Raw genomic sequence first — 14,856 nt, forward strand, 5'->3', positions numbered from 1 at the left:
CACGTGCACAAAACTATGCCGCTCACAAATAATTGGAGATATGTAGATCTGATTCTCTCTCCTCCAGAAGGGTTGTTCTTCCCGTCACACGTGACGGTGACGACGTCCGGTGATGGGGACGTGACGGGACGCCGCAAAAAGGGACGTGTGACACTATTGTGACGGATGTTTCCAAAATCCGTTTCTGTCATGTCACCTTCCGTCACGGATCGTCATCCGTCCCGTCACGTCCCGTTGTCTACTCGGGCCAACTCGGATACTATACAATGGGCCGGAACTGAATGTTTGAATTTTCTAAGCCCATTTTAGACCGAGGAGAAGACCATGAATAAACCCTACGTTCGGAAGAGGGAAGAAGAAGGCAAGTCATGGCGACCACTGGGAGTTCTCCCGTGGGACAGGGAATCGTTTCCGCGCTCTCCAAGCGCCTTTCCGGGATATCATTAGAGCAGGTATACTCGATCTTCGCCGCGAATCGCTACTTTTTGATCGGCTGATGTGCTTTAAACTTCGAGCTTTTTTCCTTTTAAAGCGGTGAATTTGACTCGTTTCTGACTTAATTTTTGCTCTAATGCGTATTTAAAGAATTTCTTGCAAATTTTTTTATTAGTTATCGCAATATATGCCTGAAAAAGAGCAAGTCTTTGGCCTTTTGGGCGGAATTTTTTATCTGAATAATGCGTCTTCTCTCTGAATATTTACGGTTTCTTTGGTTGGGTTTCGGAAATTTGTGGAAAATCGTTTTTTTTTCTCTCTTGCTCAGGTTAATCTTGTTCATGCTAAACTTCATTTGGGTGTTGCCGTTCTTCAATTTTTTTCTTTAAAATCATCGACATTGAGTTGTTAAAGGAAAAAGTGCAGTAGTTAACGTACTCCTTGGAGTATAAGTATCGTACCTATGCATTTGTCGAATAGATGGTTGTTCATGCCGCGGAGAATTATGAAGTAAATTATAGTTTGTAATTCTATCCAAATACGTGAATTTAAACTCCGTCATCAATTACATGTCTTAGTTCCTTATGATGTATGTGGAAGGTTTAAGTACGAAAATAAACTTTATGTCTCACATCCTGTCACTACAATCAAAAGGATTATTGTCTCTTGGGTATAGATTTCACTTATGTTTGTGCATGGCTCTCTTTTTCATTATTCATTCACTTGGTAATCGTGCTTTTTGTGTTTCATTGGTTATGTTCTGTTTTCTAATAGCCGCAATGATACGCATGTGTTTGAGTGTTTCACTTCACAGATATCTTCAACTACTAATGAGAGAGATTTAGTATGCCTGTTGAAAAGCGTCCCTGACTTACTCGGACAAAAGGGTAATTTAAATATGAAGAATGAGGTAAAGCATTTATCTTTTAAATGACATTTCATGGTTTGTATTTGTTTCACTTGGTTCCCATTCTGAATGCTAATCAATGTATTTGGAATGCAGGTTTTAAAATGGATAAATTTTTCTGAGAAATTTTTGGCGGATGAAGAATCTCATGATGCATCCCTTAGGATTTTGAACGAACACCTGAAAGATAGAGCTGTTCTTCTGTGCGGACTGGAAATATCAGAAGCTGATATCGTGGTGTTTTCTGCTGTTCATTCTGTTGTGGTATGTTCCTTTATCTTGACTTCTTTTCTATCAGGAAAGGTCCAACAGGAAACTTCGTCCTGTCCTACACTTATATTCTATACAATGTCCTTTTCATAAATCTCTTGTATTGACTTAAATCATTATTTCTTTTAGGAGGGTTATCAAAAGAACTTGTCATATTCTCCATCTCGGTGAGGTTATCAAGTGGGTTTATTGGAACCCCGGAATGATGAGGAGGGATTAATCAGGGGCGCAGGAGAGAATGTAATCTTATAATTAATGGATAGCAGTAACTTCACGTGAATAAAATGAAACTCATGAAATTTCAATCCATTTTGTTGCTTACTGATTTGAAAGAGAGATCCCTGACTAATTCTTGCTGGGTTTCCGAATCTTTATTCAATGTTCAGTAGTTTCATCATGACCATTTGGTTGGCACTTTTGATACCTTCTGTCGAATTTACTTCTCGTGCCTTTGATGATTTCAATTTGATGCACTGCCAGAGCCGGTTTTCGGATGTGGACAGAGAGGGAATGCCTCATGTGATCAGATGGATGGACTACGTTCAGGTAGGTCAGTTGGTTCTTCATGGTTTAATTTTTATTGGCTTTTCTTATTGGCTTTTCTGTTAATTTTATGGATAATACAATAAACAATGCTCGATAAGCTTTATTTTTGAGAGCTGAGAGTTGCATACCTCTAGCAAATCTTCCGCATAATTTTTTAGCTTCATTTTATTTTCAGATTTCGTTTCGAATATCTGTGTAATTCTGCTGTTGACAATATAGTCTACTAGACCACAGAAGCTGATATTTGTGTCTGGAACCTGGATGGAGATTTAATTTCATTACTCAAATATTTGTAGAGTATGGAGGACTTTGGTGGAGCTTTCGTGAAGATATCAGTTCAGAAAGCTCCATTTGAATCTCAAGTAAGTGACATCTGTAAAATTCCTCTCTTTTACTTATCATGAATGTGCATGAAGATTTCGAAACATGAAAGTTTTCTCTACGTTTTTTTTTCATGTATTACCTATCTTTTTGTAGAGAAGATATTCATTTTGATGAGGTACAAAAATTGATTATTATTTTTCTTTCCTCATCTTTTTTTTATAGCTCTCTTGTCTTTGGTACCTTTGTGATTTTTTTATTAATTTTATGTTCCTATCTTGTTTTCTGGATGTGAGATTAGAACATGGAGGAACAAGAAGAAACCCTAAACGAGAAAAAAAGTGACTTCATTCATTAGACAAAGACCCCTGGTTTTAATACTAGAGATCAGTATTACATTGACAGGCTAATGGGAAGACCCATTAGCCTGGATCCGATAGAGTTGGTGACCAGATAAGAAATTGGTACAACGCTATTGGCTGACACTCCCCCTCATACTGGGGAGTAAATGCTTTGCAGGCCCAGTTTGGGAAACAGCTGGTGAAGTATACTTGAGATTTCTTCACTATCAAGAGGGTAAATTTTGTGGAAAGAAGAAATATACATATATTATTTTTCACCCAAAAACTCAACACAAATACTACACAATGTTCCCCTTTTTTGGAGACTGCCAATCGACCGTTGGAGGTATATGACCGTTGGACTCAACGGTCATATTCCACTCTGCTCGGGCCCATTTATATAACATGGGCCCGGTAATACATGGGTTATTTGGGCCTTATGATCTAACACCCCCCCTCAAGTTGGGTATAGATGTTGATCATGCCCAACTTGGACAATAAGACCTGGAAATGCGGGCCAGGGATCCCCTTGGTGAAGATATCCGCAACCTGCTCCAGAGAAGGAATGTAATGAGGTATAATGAAGCCCTCATCAATACTTTGTTTAATATAATGTCGTGCCACCCTTGCATGCTTCGTCCTTTCGTGTTGAACTGGGTTTTTTGCCATAGCAATTGCTGATTTGCTATCAGAGTACAGAGTCATTCCTTTGTCTGAAAAAACCTTCAAATCCTGCAAGATACCCTTAAGCCACATCCCTTCACATACTCCCTTCTTCAGTGCTCGGAGTTCAGCTTCTGCGCTTGATAAAGAGACCTCCTTCTGCTTCTTACTACGCCATGTGACAAGTTTCCCTCCTATGAAACTGCAGTAACCAGATGTAGACCGGCTGTCTTCAAATGATCCTGCATAGTCAGAATCCGTGTAGAGGACCACACTCGGCTCACTTCCTCTGTTAAAAAGTGGACCAAGTCCAATTGACCCTTTCAGGTAAGCTAGGATACGATCTGCTGCATGTTGATGTGATTCCCGAGGATAATTCATGAATTGACTGAGAGAGTTGACTGCGAAAGCAATATCCGGCCGTGTGTGGTTGAGATAAAGTAGCTTACCAATGAGACATTGAAATGAAGTCTTGTTTACTGGTGTGTCTTTTTCATTCTGTTCAGCTTTTAACTTAACATTATTATCCACTGGTGTAGCTGCTGGTCGACAATCCAACTTCCCGGTTTCCTTTAACAAATCAAGGATATACTTGTGCTGAGAAAGTACAATCCCTGCCCGAGAATAGGCCACTTCAATTCCCAGGAAATACGTCATTAAACCTAGTGCCTTTATGTCAAAGGAAAGTGAAAGGTGTTTCTCCAGATTCTGAATTTCAGTGTGGTCATCTCCAGTGATGATGATGTCGTCCACATACACAATTAAAATTGCAATCTTCCCATCCTTGCCATGCTTTATAAACAATGTGTGATCTCCCTCACTTTGGAAGAACCCCACTGCTAACATTACTGTTGAAAACCTTCCAAACCACGCTCTTGGCGATTGTTTCAGGCCATATAAGGACTTCTTGAGGTGACATACGTCCCCTGAATTTTGACTCAAACAATATCCAGGGGGAGGTGCCATATACACTTCTTCTTTCAATTCTCCATGTAAGAAGGCATATTTCACATCATATTGATAGAGCTTCCAATTAAATAGTGCGGCGAGCGCTATTAAAACCCGAACTGTGTTTAGCTTTGCAACTAGAGCAAATGTTTCGTTGTAGTCGATGCCGTAGGACTGTGTATATCCTCGTGCCACCAAGCGAGCTTTGTGCCTGGCCACTGACCCATCTGAGTGATATTTTACAGTGAATACCCATCGACTTCCCACTAGTTTCTTTCCGGGTGGGAGTGGGCCCATCTCCCAAGTACCGTTTCTCTTTAGTGCTGCCATTTCTTCTTCCATAGCTGTCTTCCATTCTGCAGATGACATTGCTTCTGTCACATTCTTTGGAATAGATACTGTCATTAGGGCTTGAACCACCTGATTATACTCTGGAGAGAGCCGGGAGTAAGATAGATAATTGTTAACTGGATAGCGTTTAGTCTTCGGGCAGTTACGAATTCCCTTGCTTATGGCAATGGACCAACCATCGTTTCCTGAGTCTTCTCCTCCTGCCGGCATGATTGTTGTACTTGAATCGTCGCATGGTCTATGAGGCTCCTCCTCCTCCTCAGGAGGACTTGGAGGAGTACTTATAGCCATGTCCTTATCATAGGTTTCTGATGCCGAGGAGAGGCTTTGCTGCATACTATCCTGTTCTTGCTCTGAAGATTCTAAATACTCTTCTGATCGTTCTACAGGAACATGAAACATTCGGATTTCGTCGAACTTCACGTCTGCAGTAATGAAGATCTTCCTGGAGCTTGGATGATAGCACTTATAACCTTTCTGTGTTGAAGAATATCCCAGAAACACACATCTTAGGGCTCGAGGGTCTAACTTTCCTGCATGATGAACTTGAACATATACAACACAGCCAAACACCTTGGCTGGGAGGTTAGTTCTTAAAGATAAACGTGGAAATTCAGCAGATAAAAGATCAATAAGAGCATGAGAATTTAATGTTTTTGATGCTGTCCTATTTATAAGATGAGCAGCTGTTGCGACTGCTTCAGCCCAATAGTTCTTGGGACAATTCCCTTGAAATAAAAGAGCCCTGGCTGAAGACATTATATGGCCAATTTTTCTTTCAGCAAGTCCGTTTTGCTGAGGGGTATTCACACATGAGGATTGGTGAACTATCCCCTCTTCTTCCATGTAATCAGTTACTTTTCCACAAAAAAATTCTGTTGCATTATCTGATCTAAATATTCGTACTTTCTTTCCAAATTGTGTATTAATCATCTCACAAAATTTGATGATAACAGATGGAACTTCAGTCTTAGATTTCAGTAGATACACCCATGTATACCTAGAGAAATCATCTACAAATAAGATAAACCATTTGTGATGGGATAGTCCCAATGTGGAGCAAGGTCCCCACACATCACTATGGATACAATCAAATGCCGATTGAGTTCTGTGATCTGAAACTGGTAAAGAAGATCGTTTGTGTTTATAAATTGACAACTTTCACAATGCAAATTATCAAAATAATCCCTTTAAACAAATTGGGATGGGAATGTTTCAAAATGTGGAATGAGGGTGTCCTAGTCTCCTATGCAGAAGATTGATCCGTTCTTCACTCTGGGCAGTATAAGTGGCTTTCTGCTTTTCTTCCTCCTCCAATCCATCTAGCAGGAGAAGACCTCCCCTCCTCTTAACAGATGAAATCTTCCGTCCGGTTTCCTTAGGACATAGGAAACAAGAATCTGAGTCTAAGATAAATCGCCATCCAGTATCATTTACTAACTGAATTAAGGACAATAAATTTGCTTTCAATTCAGGTACATGCAAAACATCTTTTAGTAATTTCCCTTTGATTTCAATTGATCCTCTTCCTGCCACTTCTAATATTCCACCATTAGCAGTAAAAACTCTGAGATTATTAGTTTCTAGCTCATAATTTTTAAATAGCATTTTGTGGGGTGACATATGGTCTGTCGCCCCAGAATCCAATATGCAAGAGACAGTAGTAGGTGTATTATTAGTAACTGTAGTGAAACTAAATTTCTTACCTGACTGTACAAGTGAAGTGGAGCCAAACTTCTGAAGAATCTTGTTCACTTCTGACTGAATAAGTTTCTGAATTTCACCTCCGTCTTCCCCTTTCTTTGCAGCAGATAATTCCTCTCCTTCACTTGCTACATAGGCTTTCTTATGCTGCCCTGGATTCCACGTCCCTTTCCTGATCTGCTCTTCCTTCCAGGCTAACTTTCTGCAGTCCCTTTTTAGGTGGCCTGGTTTCCTGCAATAGCCACAAGTAAGTTCTGAGGAATTACCTTCCTGCGGAGTGGACTTCTGGTGCTGAGTAGAAGATGTGGCTGCATTATTTATATTGTGCCTTGGTTCCCCTTTCTTGGCCAAGTGGGCCACTGAGACAGGAGTAGACACCTCTCCATCCTTAGAGTTAAGCTTCTTCCGCCGCTCTGCCCCTTGCAATTCAGAGATAGCCTCCGCTAAGGTGGGGAACCTCTCTCTGTGTAGCAACTGACTTCTAAGATTCTCATATTCCGAATTCAATCCCATCAAAAAAGTGAGGGTTCTGAACTTGGTTTCTCTGAGATAAGATGGTGAGTTTTTGTCGCCGGTAGGCCAGAGAAGGTCCAGCTCCCTCCATATGGCCTTTAATTTTGCAGAGTTGGAAGAAATTGATAGATTTTCCTGTTTCAATGCTTTCTCTTGTTCTCGAAGGTCATAGACACGGTAATCGCTGTGGGTTTCCGCACATGATTTCTGAATTTCTTGCCATAAGTCTCGTACACAATCAATAAATAGATAGTCGTCTGCCTGATCTGGTTCCATATTTTTGATCATCCAATTGGTGATAAAAGCTTCTTCAGATTCCCAAATTACTTTTTCAAGTTTGGGAGCGTCTTCCGAAGGAGCATCTTCTGTTAGGTGATTCCCCAGATAGATAGCCTTAAGGGATCTCTGGACCAACGTTATCCACTTCTGCCCATTGATTCCATTATATTTGATATCCAGGTCTGGTAGAAATAACCTTGGCTGAGCAGGTGTTTCAGCCATTTTGACAATAGCTGAGGGGGTGATCTCGAAATCCCTCTCAGCCATCCTGGACTTTCCCATCTGAAGATAAGTAGACGGGGCACAAAGAGACAGAATACTCCTTAACCAGGAGCTGATAATTTGACGGAGCAAGTCTTCACTGGAGAAGAGCTTCCCCGGAGAGTGAACACACCTTTTTGATCAGATACTGTCGCTGTGTGCAGATTCAAGAGGAAAGAACCCAAACAAAGGCCAACTCCTCTCTTCTTCTGCACCAGTCGTAGCTTGCCCCAAGCGTAGAGTTTTTTCTGAGACGCGTGGATCGCGAATGAAGAAAAAAGACTTCGGAAGTAAATCGTGACAGCTCGCGAAATCAAGATATCGCGAAATCCCAATTTCTGGAATCACCGATATCGTCAAAAAATCGCCACTAAGAAAATATAAGAATGGTCGAATGTCGAGAAACGTCGCCAAAGCAGAAATCGTCGCCGAATACTGCAAGATGACGTCCCTGAATCTGCAAGCAGATGCCGCCGAGATCGTCGCCGAAGGGCGCCGAAATCGTCGCCGAAGCAAGAGTCGTCGCAGAAATCGTCGCTGGAAGACTCTGCTGAATTTGTAAACAGATGCCGCCGAGATCGTCGCCGAAGGGCGCCGAAATCGTCGCTGAAGCAGTAGTCGTTGCAGGACGATGCCGCCAAAAAATGCGAGAGGAGCTCGTCGTCGAATCGAGAAGAAAAAATAGAAACTATTTCGAAGAAGAAACTTGTCGTCTTTGGTGTACCTTCGATCGCTGCTCTGATACCATGAGATTTCTTCACTATCAAGAGGGTAAATTTTGTGGAAAGAAGAAATATACGTATATTATTTTTCACCCAAAAACTCAACACATACTACACAATGTTCCCCTTTTTTGGAGACTGCCAATCGACCGTTGGAGGTATATGACCATTGGACTCAACGGTCATATTCCACTCTGCTCGGGCCCATTTATAAAACATGGGCCCGGTAATACATGGGTTATTTGGGCCTTATGATCTAACAATACTTCCTGAGACGCCTTGGTCAGAATATCTGCCACTTGATGTACAGATGGAACATACTCCAACTGGACTACCTTGGAATCGATCTTCTCACGAATGAAGTGTCGATCAATCTCAACGTGCTTTGTAGGATCATGTTGTACAGGATTGTGTGCAATATCAATAGCATATTTGCTATCACAGAATAGCATTGTAGGATGACTCTGTGGTCTTTTAAAATTCCTCGAATCCACAGGATCACACAAATTCCCTTTGCCACGACCCTAAACTCGGCCTCGGCACTCGACCTTGCCACTACTTTCTGCTTTTTACTTCGCCAAGTGACAAGACTTCCACTGATAAATATGCAGCATCCTGTAGTAGAACTGCGATCAGCATCATCAGTGTACACTTCAACCTCCAGCTTTCCATTGCAATGAAACATCAATCGTTGTCCTGCCGTTCCCTTCAATTAAGGTGCTTGCATATGAGTTTCTCGAGTACAGTGCATAAACTGACTGAGGCATCCCACAATGAAGGCAGTGTCAGGTCTGGAGTGATTTAGACGGATAAGCCGACCAATTAGCCTTTGGTATCGATCTTTGTCAACAGGAGGGGACTCTTCACACAATCCCAACTTCTGATTTGTATCAATGGGCAATGATGATGGTTTGCAGTCACTCATTCCCGTCTCTGTCAATATATCCAAAGTGTATTTTCTTTGAGAAATAAATATACCTGTCTGAGAGTAGGCAATTTCAATTCCGAGAAAATACCGTAACGAGCCAAGGGCTTTGATCTCAAATGCTGAAGACAGCCTCTGACTCAGGTTGAGAATTTCTGCCTCATCATCCCCGGTAATGATGATATCATCTACATACACCAGTGGAATAGCAATCTTCCGCTGTTACTTGTTTTGATAAACAATGTATGATCTCTCTCCATTGCTGGGTCGATAGCCCATGTCTTTCATAGCTTGAGAGAACTTCCCAAACCATGCTCGAGGGGACTGTTTCAAACCATACAATGTTTTCTTCAACTGGCATACATGTCCTCTTGCTCCATGTAGATCGTAACCAGGTGGAATCTGCATATAGATTTCTTCATCCAGGTCACCGTGAAGGAATGCGTTCTTCACGTTGTATTGATGCAATCTCCAGTGTTGACTGGCTGCCACAGCTAGCAGAATTCGAACAGCGGTCAACTTGGCCACCAGAGCAAATGTTTCTCCATAGTTAATGCCATAAGACTGTGAGTAACCCTTAGCTACCAGTTGGGCCTTGTACCGTTCAAGTGAACCATCTGCGTTATATTTGACTGTATTGACCCATCTACAGCCACAGCCTTTTTTCCCTCAGGCAGGGACACAATTGTCCAAGTGTCATTCTTTATCAGAGCGTCCATTTCCGTATCCTCAGCATTTTTCCAGTTAGGATCATTTAGAGCTTCCGTGACTGTCTTTGGAGTGGATGAAGATTCAATTCCCGCAATAAATGCTTGATAGTCAGTAGAGAGATGATCATACCGGACACAATGAGAAAGTGGATATCAAGGCAATTGAGTGGAAGCCCTTTTTCCTTTCCGTAATGCAATGGGCCAGCCATGGTCTTCATTCTGCATCACTGGATCGGACCGGTACTCAGATTGATCAGCACTTTCCTCTGAATGGTTCGGCAAAACAATTTGGTTTGATGGTTCAGCTCTGTCATCAGATTCATCAAACTCAACCCGAGGTGTGTCTTCACTTCTTGGTACAGTTATAATGTTCCCAACATCTGTAAGTTCCGACCTCAAAGGTAAGGGATATAGGCTAACGGATCCCATGCTTTGCCCACTTTGAGTTCCACATGAAGGTGCATTCTTGGTACAATTTTCTGCAGTCTCAATGGCACTGTGTCCCTGCATTAAATCTAGTGTCCACAGGGCAGATGTTGCAGAATTAAAATGTTACTCCCTACTTTTATGCCGGGAGTTTTATGTAGAATGGTAATAGTATATCTGCCTATTAGTTCATCGAACATTTTTTTCTTATAAAACATTAATCCAAATCAGCTATTCTACTGATTTTCTTGTCTCCTATCTCTGCCGATCAACCCAAACGTTGACAGTCCCAAATTTTGCAGACAACACTACTAAATTCCTGCAAACGATGGTTTGACTGTGTCAAAAGTTTTCCAGACTACATAATTTAGTAGATTCGGACAAATTACATCGTTTTTCCCTGAAGATGCTAAATGACGGTTTGACTGTGTCAAAAGTTTTCCAGACTACATAATTTAGTAGATTCGGACAAATTAAATCATTTTTCCCTGAAGATGTAAATGACGGTTTGACTGTGTCAAATGTTTTCCAGACTACACAATTTAGTAGTTTCAGAGAAATTACATCGTTTTCCCCCCGCACCCTGAAGGATCAGCTTGGACTGGTTCATTTACTCAGAGGTAATTGTGAGATTTGAGCATTATCCAAAAGACAATTCAGACGTCAGTATGGATTTTCGTTGAAGTCACTTTGTCAGAAACTATTTATCTTGCAACAAACTTTTCCGATAGAAATGTGGGCAACTTGCAGCATAGCTTCCTCACTTATCGCCAGATGTTTCTGGGAGTGTCTACCTTAAGGCACTAAAACCAGATATTCAAGCTGAATTTCAGAGCATTGCCTTTTTGATATTCAACAAGGGATAGATGTCTCTACCAAAACCAAGGGAAATTTGCACATACAAGCATGGCAGGGAACACCAGCAACATCAGCTGGGTCACAATCTACTATTACATGATCCAGACCGTTTCATTCAGATGTGCAGTGGGCATCAAATTTTTTTTCGAATCTTCGTCTGTAGTTCCAGTGAAACGTGAGCATTTTTCCAGGCTTTTGATAAGATCCTCACATGGACTTATTCAAGGAAGCAAAGAAGAGAGTCAGGCGTGGCATACTTGCCACTCAGAGGCAAGTGACTCGATGAGAAGTGACTCTAAAAATAAGATCCGCTTGGACATTAGGTCCAGATGCAATTACCAGAATTGCTGCAAGGCTATTGGCGGGAGTGTGGCGATCATTCGATGAAGAAGGGCAAGGCCAATGTGGCAGAGATCCATTTCCTTCTACCTTTTCATCTCTCTTTTGATTTTCCTTCCCTCACCCTCTCATGACTGGTTACTTGCTTGGATCATTACTGGGTTGGATTATTCAACGAATGTGATTTACATCTCGGCTGATACTTGGATCATTGCTGATACTCAGGAAAGAAATTTCACGTCGGCTGGATAAGGGCCTTTTCTGATATTGAAACGACAAGTATTTACTGGCCACACGTGTCAGAGAGAACTTTACATCATCTTGGTCCAGGAAGAAAACGGTGAGGAAGATAAACCTATAGCAACGGAAGACCTTATGCGGAATGATGAAATATCCATCATGGAGGGTTCCTTATTTATTATGCTGACTGCTCCACATTCTAATGGCTCAATGAAGGTATAGGGAAATATATGAATGGGTCACTCATAACCTTTTTCATCTAAGGCTCATACAAGAGCTAAACCTTCTCATTGAGGGTTCTTTAATATATGACCGTGTATTGGGAGATAGTTTGGTCAATACTACTTCATAGATGTGTCTTGATATTCCGGTGACTGGATCACAATACCCAACAGATTTCCAATTGCATCTGTGGACTTGTTATTGGAACATGTATTTTTTCCAAGTTAGATTTGGAATCAGTTTATCTATCAGATCAAAATGTGTCCTGCAGATGTTCGCAAGACCGCTTTCAAAACACATCAGGGACATTTTGAATCAAATGTGATGCCTTCTGGCTTGACAAATGGCCTGGCCACCTTTCAATCTTTGATGAATATTTCTAAACATCACCGCTGAAACTTTTTCAGGTTGTTTTTTGATGTTATTTTAATGTGCAACAACAATACATGAGAGCATGAATCCCATATTGCTGCCAGTTTTCCAACTGTTAGCTAATCATTATCTCCTAATAAACTTCAAGATATTGGCATGATCCCTCGCTGTTTTGAGTGGCAGTTTTGTCTTTTGACCATTAATGGCATCTAGGCCTCTCCTCCCATGTTTCCTTTAAATAGCACAGCCCTCCCTTTAGGAGGGCAGACTGGAAGTTATCTTATTTGGCTACTCATGGCCCTCTTGTCTCTTCTCATGTCCAAGTCTCCCCCTACGATCCCCGTTCTTGTGATCGCCTTTACCTCACCACATCTTCAGGCGGCTCGTCCTCGGCCATTAGATACTTACTTGGAGACGATACTTACCAGAAATTTATTTTACATCATCTACTTGTGGACTTCCTGGGCCATTAGATATCCCCAAGGAGTTGCAACCTGAGGTATCCCATTACGGGGGTTTCAGACTCTCTCTGGCTATTATCATTGATTGCATGATTCAAGAAAATATATCTTCGATTGTCTCACACTATGCCACTATCGCAAAGCTGTCGAAAATTTTGCTAAAGAAGAATTTGTTTTACTGATCTGACAAAGCTGAGAAATTTTTCAATGCTTTGAAGCTGAGAAATTGTTATACTAATAGTGCTGCCATTCAATTTTTTTTGTATAATTATATCATGGAACACTTGTCCAATATTAAAACCATTAAGGGTTGTATTTTTGCGTTTGTGCATTTATTCCAAGTACAAGAAAAACTATTATGATCCTCATGTTTTGTTTTTCCCCTCTTCCTATTCAAGAAAAAAGCTCCGTCTGAAAGCAAAGCCGCAGAGCCAAAGAAAAAAACAAAGGAGAAAGAAAAAGAGACCACTGGAAAAGATTTAGAGGTCAGCGTAACTCCACTTAACATTCAGGTTGGTCTGATCCGTACAGCTCAGAAGCACCCATCAGCAGATAGGTAATATATTATTATGTCATTGATATTTTGATTTCTTTTTTTTTCTAATTAATCATTTTTATCTTCTTTTTTGTAGTTTGCTTGTGGAGGAAATAGATTTAGGTGATGGCAATATACGCCAAGTTGTCAGTGGGCTTGCAAAGTTCTATAGCCCTGATGACCTTGTCGTGAGTAAAATCTAAAAGCTTATTTTAGATTTGTGTGGATGCGGTGCATGTTTACCCCATCTTTTATTTCTTGCTGGATTGTTTTATGTATATTGCTGATTGGTCTGCAGAATCGACGTGTGGTCTTAATTACAAATGTGAAGCCGGGGAAGCTTAGAGACGTGACGTCTTATGGCTTGGTAGGGTTCATGACCAGATTATAATGTAGCTATCTGTTACCGTCCTACTTTTTTCAATCTTCCACCGCGCAACTTAAATTTTAAGAGCAAAATTGTGTGGATGAGGTTTATGGAAATCTCACAATTAGTACAACGACAAGTTTATGGAAATCTTACTGAGTATAAAATTGTGTGGCTGTGGTTTATGGAAATCTCACAATTAATAGTCCGACAAGTTTATGGAAATTTTAAGAGTTTAAAATTGTGGATGCGGTATATCTAAATCTCAGAATAAAAACTGTCACATCTTCATGCACCATACTTTCCGATTTTTTTCGCAATTGAAGTGATTTTTTCACCAGGTCTTATGTGCGTCCAGTGAAGATCATTCAGTAGTGGAGCCTCTTCTCCCCCCAGAAGGAGCTTCCCTTGGGGAATGTATTTCATTTTCTGGGTATTCAATTTCTTCCAAATTCTCAGCATTATTCCCCACTTTTTTTTCAAATTTCTTTCAATTTCAACATGCCAGCTAGTGGCCAGTTAAAATTCCAAGATTATTTCTGAATATTTCCTTCCCTTCCAGCTACGAGGGGAAGCCAGAAGACGTTCTCAACCCGAAGAAGAAACAGCTGGAGAAAATCACTCCGGTGAGTGTCGTAGGAAAACCCTTGCATTTTAATTCACCCCATCATAGTTTAGTTACAGACGAATGACGAGACAATGACAAGAAAAGGATGAGACGACGAAGAAGCCGTCACTCGGATGGTGTCCTCCTCATTAACTTTAGTGTTGATATTCATCTTTTGATCATGCAGCATCTCTTCACCGACGGTAACGGTGTGGCAACTTTCAAGGGAATCCCTTTCATGACCTCGGCTGGGCCGTGCACCTCGTCCTTGCCCAGCGCCGCTATCAAGTAGCATGGTGAGTCCCTTCTCCACTCTTGTCGTGCTCAAGTCCTCAGTCCATTATCTTCATCACACAAGGATATGTATTTTTTTTTGGTAAAGTTGGAATTGAAGAGAATTATTTTTTGGATTTCTGATTCCTGAATTGACCTTAGTATGAAACTAAATTCCAATTCCCATGGAAACTTTCATCTTTCACAAAAAATCATGGAGTTTTTTTATTGGCAAAAAATACGGTGCTGGGTACGGCCAA

At 41.0% G+C, this 14,856-nt stretch overlaps 1 protein-coding gene across 2 annotated transcripts; it reads left to right on the forward strand.

Moving 5' to 3' along the window:
- Positions 1–292: 292 nt before the first annotated feature.
- Positions 293–14,620, forward strand: LOC144715597 (Nucleic acid-binding, OB-fold-like protein). Of its 2 annotated transcripts, none has more exons than XM_078590541.1 (11): positions 293–452; positions 1,250–1,345; positions 1,439–1,606; positions 2,093–2,158; positions 2,455–2,520; positions 13,213–13,370; positions 13,447–13,537; positions 13,648–13,716; positions 14,058–14,149; positions 14,279–14,342; positions 14,511–14,620. In XM_078590541.1, exons 1-11 carry the CDS (start codon positions 369–371, stop codon positions 14,613–14,615), a joined length of 1,059 nt encoding a protein of 352 aa, XP_078446667.1. In that variant the 5' UTR covers positions 293–368; the 3' UTR covers positions 14,616–14,620. The 2 variants fall into 2 exon arrangements, with proteins under 2 accessions (XP_078446667.1, XP_078446666.1); XM_078590540.1 differs by having other exon boundaries at positions 314–452; positions 1,235–1,345.
- The last annotated feature ends 236 nt before the right edge of the window (positions 14,621–14,856 follow it).

This window comes from Wolffia australiana, chromosome 19, assembly GCF_029677425.1.
Source record: "Wolffia australiana isolate 7733 chromosome 19, ASM2967742v1".
NCBI lineage: Eukaryota > Viridiplantae > Streptophyta > Magnoliopsida > Alismatales > Araceae > Wolffia > Wolffia australiana.

What these genes read in the sequence shown, in the direction of transcription:
- LOC144715597 (XM_078590540.1), top strand. Translation starts at nt 369, where the DNA reads ATGGCGACCACTGGGAGTTCTCCCGTGGGACAGGGAATCGTTTCCGCG. An exon ending in CCGGGATATCATTAGAGCAG is followed by an intron (nt 453 to 1,234) that starts GTATACTCGATC and finishes CATGTGTTTGAG; the next exon opens with TGTTTCACTTCACAGATATC. An exon ending in AGCTGGAGAAAATCACTCCG is followed by an intron (nt 14,343 to 14,510) that starts GTGAGTGTCGTA and finishes TTGATCATGCAG; the next exon opens with CATCTCTTCACCGACGGTAA.